General features: G+C 41.6%; 1 protein-coding gene across 4 annotated transcripts; it reads right to left on the bottom strand.

Moving 5' to 3' along the window:
• Positions 1–1,288: 1,288 nt before the first annotated feature.
• Positions 1,289–6,024, bottom strand: LOC119298900 (nuclear transcription factor Y subunit A-10-like). 4 transcript variants are annotated; one of them, XM_037576206.1, is made up of 6 exons: positions 5,888–6,024; positions 5,059–5,415; positions 3,389–3,489; positions 3,163–3,228; positions 2,317–2,460; positions 1,289–2,207 (listed from the first exon to the last, which is right to left on the bottom strand). In XM_037576206.1, exons 2-6 carry the CDS (start codon positions 5,375–5,377, stop codon positions 1,812–1,814), a joined length of 1,026 nt encoding a protein of 341 aa, XP_037432103.1. In that variant the 5' UTR covers positions 5,378–5,415; positions 5,888–6,024; the 3' UTR covers positions 1,289–1,811. The 4 variants fall into 4 exon arrangements, with proteins under 4 accessions (XP_037432103.1, XP_037432105.1, XP_037432104.1 ...); XM_037576208.1 differs by having other exon boundaries at positions 5,059–5,412; XM_037576207.1 differs by lacking the exon at positions 5,888–6,024 and adding an exon at positions 5,682–5,881.
• Between the last annotated feature and the right edge of the window lie 4,554 nt (positions 6,025–10,578).

Below are 10,578 nucleotides of genomic sequence, written 5' to 3'. Positions count from 1 at the left end.
CGGACGCAAGATGAGGGTGTGTTGCTGAGTAGCCGGTTGGTGTAGATGCGGCGTGGAGAGCCATGCTGATGGTCACTTCCTATCACACGATAGGTGTCACGTTCACCTGCTACGTGTACGCTTCTGGAAGGCGGATTGTATCGTCTGGTTGCTTCACTCGCGGTTGTTGCTTGATGCACACTCCAATGTGCAGTGGGTGGCTTTTGGCGGCTAGGTGCGGAGACGTGAGTGCCAAAAAGGACACCATAGCTGCTCCATCATGCACCCACCAACATCCGGGCAGACAACGGTTGAAATCCCCCAATGGGGCATGTGCTCACACTCGGGCTGATGTCGTTGTGCGTTCAGTGTCGGGGGGTCTACAAGCATGACTTCGATCGACCACCACTACTCAGATAACGTTTGCGCCCGACCCATTACAACAGATTGACGGAGATGTCCTGGACATCCCATGATGGGATACCCTCATTCCGCATGTTTCTACTCATCCGGGAACACCATACGGACACTCTTGAAGCTGCCCTGTCCTGTCCTGTCCCATCTCATGAGAAATGTCATCGTACCGGAGACTAGTCAGTAAAATTTAGCAGGACTACAGACTAATCAAATACAATATAGTAGGACGTAGTGTTGTTATCAATTTCAGGGTTGAACCTGCGTAAACCCACTAGATCTCCTCTGGACGAAATAAGGAATACATATTTCAATGTGTTTGATTGCAATTATTGAACTTTAAGGTTTTTTTATTGTCTTGTCATGTTAATTTTTATTATTTGGTGATGAAAGGCTATTACAAAGCTCCTTTTTGGGTGGGATATAAACAAGTTATTTTGGATATATGTTTTGATGTTTGTTGTTGGCATACTAATATAATGATAGTAAGTCAATGATGCATATGGAGATATGTTTAGTTTTCAGAAAAGGAATGTAATTATTTTATTAATGGACATCATATATTGGAGGTATAATGCTTCTTTGATATATTACAATTTGTCAAATACTTTTGTGCTAACTTACTATACCTATGCTTCGATTTTTGTTTGAAGTGCTTTGTAATATCTGTAATTGTCTATGATTAATTTTTTCTCCAGGATTGCTACTTTCATTACAAAGAGCTAGCCAAAGCAAATTCTCTTTCCTCGAGTATCCAATCAAGTAAAAGGCGATGCCTTCTTGCAAATTGGCAGCTGCAAGTGTGAAGCAAATGGAATATGCCTCAGTCTGAGGTTCCAAGTGTGAAGCAAATGAGCCACAGACCACAGCATAAGGAACTTCACAAACCATTCCAAGTCTCAATACATCACTGATTTCAGGTGTCAACACCACAGAGTACAAACAAACCAAGTCTACACACAGAACCTTCAAGCCAACTATTACAACACATCACCAAGTCTACTTAACATACTCCAATACTTCTCCAAACGAAAGAGATAGGAGTACTTCATACAAACTCCAATTCCAGTACCGTTCAAACTAGTCTGAAGTTTCAGACATTTATTCAAATAGAAACTTAAACCTGCTACCGCGAAACGGTCGGATGATGGTAGCAAGCAGTAGTACTTACCTAGATAATATATTTTTTATGGCAAAGGGGGTGTTCCACTCACCACAGGATCCTGGAAACTAGCATGAAGCTTCGAGGACAAGTAGGCGATGAGCGAAAGCACTACCGATGCCATGAGCCAAGAATGAATTGCCCACGGACAGCCAGATGACGGCAGGATCCCTGCCCTGGAGCTGGACACAATGCCGGCAGATGCTGCCGGTTTGCGCCATCTCTTGATATTTCGGCTGTCCGTCACCCCCTCAAGTCATGCTTTGAGGAGGTTGCAGCAGCCATCGGAGGCTGCTGCCCACTTGAAGGGGTTGCCGGCCCCATGCTCACCGTCCATGATGCTCGGGAGCGGGGTGAAGAAGTGTGTCCGGAGATGCTCAAAGTTGTGGTAGTGGTCCACATCTTCATGGTCATACAAGCTTGTCACCTCTGAGCCAGACATGCTGGAGACACTGCTTGGGTTTCCCTGCTCAGAGTGCTGGATCTCTGAACTGAGAGATGCAGCTGACCGCATAAGCCGGTTACCAACCATCGCCTTGCTCCCAACACCAGTGTCTTTTCCATTGGTCTCTTTCTTAGTGTTGAGGAAGCGTCCACCGGAGCCTCTCGCACGGCGCATTGCATGAAGATGGCGTGACTCGTGAAGATATGGCTGCATTGTAGAAAGCACTCACATGAATGGAAAGAAAGAAGAACATTTGCATTGCATGCCATGGTGGAATAAACATCCTCGGTTTATACTTTGAGAAGGTGAGCCATACCTTTCTGGCCTTGACCAACCTATTCTCCTTCTCTGCCTTGGCGCGAGCACGGCGGCGACGGAGGATGCCTTCATATTGCTTTGCATTCACATAAATTGGAGCATCAGCAGGCATATTCAGTGGTATAAGCATACGCCCACTAGACTGCATTGCACAAAGGGAAATGGAGGATCATATTAGATATCACACATTACTAGATAAAATAAATTGTATACAAGCTTCAGCCTTACAAACTCAAAGATAAATCCTACTCCCTCCGTCCCAAAATAACTGTCTCAATTTTGTACTAACTGTAGTACAAAGTTATACTAAGCTTGAGACACTTATTTTGGGACGGAGGGAATATTATATATCCTTTTTGGTGTCAATGAAAAAAGGATACCCCAGAACACTTTCCTGACATTAAGCCAAGAAAGCTTCACCATGCAATTGCTATTCACAAACTTCAAAAATATTAACTTTGTACTCGGTGTACACTCTGTGCTAGATTTCATTTGTTGCTTATTGAGAAAACTAAAGATTCATATTTGCACTAACTTCATGTTCAGAAATGACATACATAATATACTAGCACTATGAACCATTTTACGGAAACTTTGTGCTAGATTGTTCAAACTGTGGAATTCAGATGAACACTGGACTAAAGTTCTGTACTACTCCCTCCATCCGAAAATACTTGTCATCAAAATGGATAAAAACAGATGTATCTAAAACTAAAATATGTCTAGATACATCCCCTTTTATCCATTTTGATGACAAGTATTTCCAGACGGAGGGAGTACATATATACAAGGATTAGTCATAGAAATCGTGGAGATGACTCATTAAAAACTAAATGCACATTACCGCTGATCTCATTCCATAAGAAGAAAGTAGGCCATACTGCTGATCAGAGTAGTAGTTGGAGGAAATCTGAAAAATATCAGAAGGCATTGATGAACTCAAAGGCTAAGGAAATTCAGAAAGGCATTTGTAACTGTAAGGTTGCAAAGTCCTAAATGCATTACTAATTTAATCACAGGTTTGTCACCATTATTCATACAGATAAACCGAACAAGTGGGAAAAGCTTACCACAGATTGGCCAAGGCCCAACTCAAAGTGGTCATTATATTCTGTGAATGGTGACTGCAGAGTGATAGGTGCAGAGTGCTCAGAACTGTTCCCTCCTTTACCTGAACACAAATGCACCATCAATCACATATCCAAGGTCCATAAAAACAGAAGTACGTCTGTACTTTGAAATCCGCCAGTCATTCAAGTTGCTAGAAAGAGAAAGTCATGCATGATAGGAGATCTTTAACTGACAAAGGGAAATCCTTCTAATCTCATTGAGACGCTTACATGGCATTACATATCAGAAGAACATGTGCTAAAAAGCTGTGGATCCATGAACCCATGGCAATTTGACTTATGATGTTCAATTTTCTATATCAAATGCATAAGTTTCAGTGTTCATAAAAAAAGCATAAGTTTCAGAAGGATCGAGTCTATATAGCATCAGATTTTCTACAAGGCATATTAGGTTACATACTAGGTTCTTTTGGTGTCATGCCACAACTGAACAGAAGAAAATGTTTTTTTAACCAAAGAAAATGTCAGAATTTCCATGGCGCGTGTCTACAGACTAGTTATGCGCTGGGGTGTTTTTCTCATGTCGGAAATAGCATAATCGTGCAGTATGGTTTTTCTGAATCAAGATGTTGATTGATGTCTGAATCAAGGTATACACAAATTGGCAATACTTATTCTAGAACCGTAAGGAACCAGTAAATTTAAAAGAACTCAAGGGGTATAAGAAGGAAGGTCACAGGTTTAGCCAAGGTTTAGCCTTTGAGTGAAAGCGGTACAAAAATATCTGTTGAATTGATTATGTGATGTAAATGGTGTCTATGAATAATGGCATCCACATAAGACCTTACTTTAGAAGGATCCAACCAGCCCTCATCCAGCATGAGTCATCATCCGCTTGTCACAACATATACAGATTCCACCTCCGTGCAAGATTTGTTCAAAATTACCCTATATTTCCCTTACCAAAGATAACCATCTTTTCTTTTTTTGCAGATTGAAAAGTACTAAATGTTTATCTAATTTAAGCTAATTAACTCACATATTCACGATGCAGCAAGCATTCTAATATTTGGGTTTACACTTCATACTAAAAACGTATCTACCTTTCTCTGAACAACATCAAATTTGTTCATACTAAAAGCGTATCTACCTTTCTCTGAACAACACCAAATTTGTCTACCTGTGTCGAGAAATAGGTACAGATAGCGCCAAATTTGTACTGAAACTTAAATTACCGAGAGCTGAACCAAACCCTGTGTCATTCACATGTATCAAATCACTCTCTACTCTTTTCTACTAACATGCACAGATTTAACTAGTTCATTGGGTATGGCACATCATACTGTTCTCACGATACATTACGCGGTTTTCTTGTAATAGCCCTATTATCTGAGAGAAACACCACCCTACTATGTGCACTCAACATTACCTAAGCATTCCTAGAACTGCATTCTGTATGTCTATATATGCTACAAACATTGCCAAATTTGTACTGAATCTTTTTTCTGTGTGTGTGAATGCTGAAAACTTAAATTACTGAGAGCTGAACCCAGCCATGTGTCACACCACTATCTACTCTTTCTACTAGTAGCAAGTAGCATGCACAGTTTAAATAAGCTCATATCAGGCCACAGAACAAACACCTATCTCAAAGGACAGAGCAGCCTCACCATGAGCCATGGAGAACTTGAGAGCTTCAGGGATGCCCCTCTCCCCCATGGGCTGCGGCGGCAGCGGCACGGCGTCCAGCAGCGCCTGGGCCCTCGGCACGACCTGGAACTGGCCGTCCCGGCAGGCATCCTCCGGCGGCGACATGGACATGGGCACGGCCGGTGGCGCCTTCCCGTGGCCCATCGGCTCGCCGTACAGCAGCTGGGACCCTACCCACCACGGCAGCGGCGCCCCACCGGAGGCCTGGCCCGCGGCGGCGGCGGCGGCGAGCAGCTGCTGCCCCGCGAATCCCTCATGGTGGTTCTTGAAGCTCATCATTGCGGCGGTCCGGATGTGACTAAGCGCCTACCAACCTGCTGCAATCAAGAGCGGCACAAAAACAAGCAACGCAGATTGAGACTGAGCATCGATTAAATCAGAAACAGAAGTGCAGATTGCCGCTAAAGAGGGACGAAAAAAATCCTCAGAAACAGAATGCGGAGGATGGGGAATGCAGGGTGAGAGAGGTCGCCGGAATTAAAACCGGAGCGAATCAAGAAACTGAAGGAGCAAAATTCCCCAAGAACTGAACCGAAAGCTGGAACTTTTTTTACTGAAAGCAAAAAAAGAGGATTTACAGTACCCAAAATCCACGGGGATTTCAGCGAGCCCAGAGCCGGAACGAGCTCGCGACGCAGGGCAGGGGACTTTGAAGGGCCCGTGAATGTGCGCGGCGAGAATCTCAGCAAGAGACCAAGGCGGGCGAAAGGATCCAAGACATGCATGCAGCAGAGCGCAGCAGGAGGGAGGAGGGGGGAGGAGCAGGGGATGAAACCAAAGGCCACTCACATTCCAGCTCCAGCTCCAGCTCCTGATGGGGCGGATGAGGACAACAAGAAGAGCTGTGCCTGTGAGGTGATGGATGGATGGAGAGAGAGATTGGGGGAGGGCGGAGGGAGGAGAGAGAGAGGACAAGACGGGACGGGAGAGGCGCGTATAAATGGGCGCTACTGAAACCAAGAAAAAGCTTTCCCTTCCTCCTTCCCCAGAGCCTCGTTGCTTTCACATTTTACTACTCCTCCAAAACCGCAAAGCCCAAATGATTTTTCTTTCATTTTCCACTTTGCCAAACAACATATTTATTTCCCACTAAAAACATTTATTTGTCCTCCAGAAAAGTTCAGTTCTTGTTATTTACTACTGCCCAGTTGGGCTCTTTTTCCCAGCCAAGACCTTTCAACTCCCCAGTGCTGGAATTATTAGGTTGGGTGCTCACTGCAAGTGGTGATTATACTGGACTAATCATGCTGTCAAAAGCAAGGTGTAGAGGATTTTTTATATTTGAAAATAGTATTAGCAGTGTATTGGGGTGTGGAACTTAGTACTAACTACTAAGCTGGGTAAGATGAGATCTGCAGGAGTGGCAAGTGAGTGGTGACTATAATTTGGTGAGGCAGGCAGACATGAACAGTTTAGGTTGCTGTAGCAAGTACTGCTGCAGGTAGCCATCACTTGGATTCCAAAAATCCACTTCTAGTAGTAGCTTATCATACATCAACAGATTGTGTAGTACTCCTACCCTGTAAATGCAATGCCCTTTTTTGAACAAGCATATATTGCTAGACATGTTTTCCCTTTCAGTCTTGGTATATACCAGTACAATAAATTTTTTACCCTCATTGTAACCCATTGTAGTACATTTTTGGCGATGGATCATTGTACTGCTGTAATTGGGAGTAGTAGTAGTCTGTCTCTCGTGGGGAGTAAGCATTTATGCATAACTACCGCGCATGCATTTTTTTTCAAAGCACTTAAATGAGAGGGTATACTTCTTCCAGCCCAATTTATAACTCATACACGTATCTCAAGAATTAAGTTTGACCATCGATTTGACCAATAAAATATGTGTTGTGTGCCATCAAAATCTATTTCAAAAAATAACCACGTCGCACATGTGGTAAGCAATCCAAACTATTCTATTCAAAAAATAAGTTTGACCACCATTACATTTGTATTCAGAAGAAGTTTCGATGGTGTGATTTTTGTTTTTGCGGAAAAAACTTTTGATCTATTCATCAACAATCAAGGCGGTATAAGGAACACCAGAAGTAATAGAAATTACATCTATATCCGTAGACCACCTAGCGATAACTACAAGCCCTGGAATGAGCCGAAGGTGCACCGCCGTCATCACCCGTCTCTCATGAGAGCTGGGTAAATTTTGTTGTAGTAGATAGTCGAGAAAGTGTCGTGCTAAGGCTCCGCAAGAACAGTGCACCAGAATAGGAATCGTCACTGATGAATAGGATTGTTGATCGAAAGGATCCAACCTGTAGACACACAGACACATGAATGAAGATCAAACCCAACCGAGTCCACCAAAGACAACCACCGAGCAAACCCCGTGAGATCCGCTGGAGAAACACCTTCACACACCCTCTAACGATGCTAGGCGTATCATCAGGACTGGAACTCTACAGGGAGAACCTTAATCCATCTTCAGGGAGCTGCTACCGTCTCACATTCCTAAGCAGACACAAACCCTAACCAAACTCACAAAAACACTTAAAAACGAAGCCCTCCCGCTAGCAAGGGTCGGGATCCACGTCAACCCGTGGCCCTAAGGCCACAGGAGGTGAGACATATCTGCAGCGACACTGGCAGGAGTCAGAAACCATAGTCGCCCTGTTCGCCCCAAGGCAAGAAACAAAGGTGTGATTTTTATGTCACATGACTCATATATTACTAGTCTAATTGATGATTGAAGTTAAATCTTACAACCTCTTCAATTCAAGAGATTTGCATCGGATTTTGGAGGAGTATAATCCTTAGAAAAAAATCTACGTTAGTCATTTGATTTGTAGGACTATATTCTATAGGAGTTTTTTCTAAGGAACTATTTATACTGCATTTCATAGAAAATCTAACATCCACGCAAACTTTTTGGAAAAAAAAACTCTGTATTTCTTATGATGCAATCAAACAAACTCAGATTCTGTAGAATTCCAATGGACAAGACATTTTAATTATGTTTATTTACTATTCCTACATTTTTTACAATTCTGTTAACGAAAGGCACAATACTCAGGTGTGGCATCAAAACAACCATGAAGCTTAATTGGGGCAGTCAATCCAAGCTCCACCATTGGCTTTCAGGTTGGACTAGTCACTAGAGTTACATGTAAAATTTACGAAAGTAGATGATACCTTTTGTGTTGCCACGAAATTGAATAGTTTCTAAATATTGAGTAGAATACTCACTCAATCCTTCTAATTTAAGTTACGTGAGAAATTTCTACATAAACACAAAAGAAACTTAACATGAAAAGTTGTGCATGTCACAAGTAAATGTAATGTAATTTAAAAGATTCTCATGCATAGATTAGACGAAAGTTGATGGATGAAGCTAGTAAATCAATCTATTCGCCACAACAATTTTAATGATGAGCACACATGTTGAGAAAATTTGAAGTGGTGGGATCACTGATACTCCCTCCTTTCGGTGAAGAGTGTACATCTAAAAAAATTAGGACAAATTATGGAGTTGAGTAAAAAATTCATTGGAAAGGTGCAAGCCACCATCTCTCTCATCTTTAATTACCCAACGCCCAATGAGCTAAGTGCATGTATAAAGTAAGAAGACCATGTGTAGATTGCTATTGGTCTTGATTACCATGTGATGAGAGAGAAGTATTTTTTTTCTACTTTAAAGTGTATTGGAGAGATAGAAGTACACTCTTTTGTGGACAAATTTTGAAGCTATATGTACACTCTTCACCGAACGGAGGGAGTACGTCTCAAACGTATCTACTTTTTCAAACTCATTTGTCATTGTTTTAGTCTCTAATTTGCATGATTTGAATGAAACTAATCCGGACAAACACTATTTTCAGCAGAATTGAAAATTTGTATTAGCAGTGCATTGAGGTCTGGAACTAGTACTACTAAGCTGGGTAAGATCTGCAGGAGTGGCAAGTGAGTGGCGTCTATAAATTGGTGAGGCAGGCAGACATGAACAACATTGGTTGCTGTAGCAAGGACTACAAGTAGCCATCACTTGGATTCCAAAAATCTAATCCTAGCTTATCATACATGAGCTTGGAATGGAACGACCGTGCATCCATCAACAGATTGTGTACCCTGTAGATGCCCCTTTTTTAATAAACATATATTGCTAGTAGTAGTACAGTAGTGTTTAGTTTACCACTCATGTTTTCCCTTTCAGTCTTGTTATACTGATTATTATAATTTTACTTTTCTTCGTTCTAACCCATTGCACTACTGATTGGGAGGAGTACTCAGTATTTGTGTGGAGTTGGCATTTATGCATAACTACCCACATGCATTTTTTAAAGCACTTAATGAAACGGTATACTTCTTTCAATCCAATTTATAATGTGTACACATATTTCAAGAATTAAGTTTGATCATCAATTTGACCAATAAAATATGTGTTTTATGCCATCAAAATTATTGTTGACCATCTATTTCAAAAAATAAGTTTGACCATCGTTAGATTTGTATTCGGAAGAAGTTTCGACAGTAAGATTTTTTATGTCACGTAACACATATATTATATGTGGGATTCAACTATTTAGGTATATAGAATAGGATACTCACACTTATAAATTATTATTTTTAAATATCATTTTGAAGAAAAACAAAAACTATAATGTTCATTTTGAAAACGTTAGTTCTATTCAAAGCGAATATTGGGGTATCGTTGGCATCATCAACTATAGGATGTTTGATCATGTAAGTTGGCAAGGAGAGGAGGGTTATCATGGCTACTACCAACAATAGGCCCATGTTGGCCCAACGATGTTGCGTAACAACGGCGTCGATAGTGGCATGTCGTCTTCGCTCGCAGCGCCTGCAATGTGTCATTGAGGCTATATGGACGACATTGTTGTTTGTAGTGACTTGTCCTCAAAATGACTTAGTCTTTCTCCCACACATTTTTTTGTTGCCACTTTTTTGCCCCAGATAGCTCCTCCTCATTTTTTCACACACCTTTCCCCTAAATTCAAGGGTTTCAGTAAACTACCTGCACCAGTTCATTTTGGCCTAGGTTTAGGCCAACTTTTCCAACTCATTTTCACCATCCGTTTTCCCTTGCCACCCTTAGCCTATAAAACTCGTTCCTCTATTTTTCGTGTTTCATCGGTGTTTTAGCTTGTAAGCTAAGCATTATCTTAGACATGTCTGGTGATGCTTCAGTTCATGGTTTTTGTCCTGTTTTGTCACAAAGGATCCTGAAATGTAACATAAGAATGAAGCAAGGCAGTAGAATATGAGGTTCCTAAGGCTCCTTTCGATGAAATATGGAAGAAAGAGCACCAACATATCAAGTTGGATAAGATTTTACCCAAATTTGGGCCGCCTAGAAGGAACCCCGGAGGGAATACAGACTGAGCATATTAAGTTGTAAACAAGATGGAACGGGGTGCTTGCACTCGAAGAACTTAGTGGGGCACAATTCTATCAGTCATTGTTCATTTTTTTCATATAAGTAAAATCTCCAAATCTCATTACATGTT

This window comes from Triticum dicoccoides, chromosome 5A (assembly GCF_002162155.2).
Source record: "Triticum dicoccoides isolate Atlit2015 ecotype Zavitan chromosome 5A, WEW_v2.0, whole genome shotgun sequence".
NCBI classification, from domain to species: domain Eukaryota; kingdom Viridiplantae; phylum Streptophyta; class Magnoliopsida; order Poales; family Poaceae; genus Triticum; species Triticum dicoccoides.
Note: the sequence above shows the minus strand (reverse complement) of the source record. Positions and strands in the feature narration are given on the sequence as shown.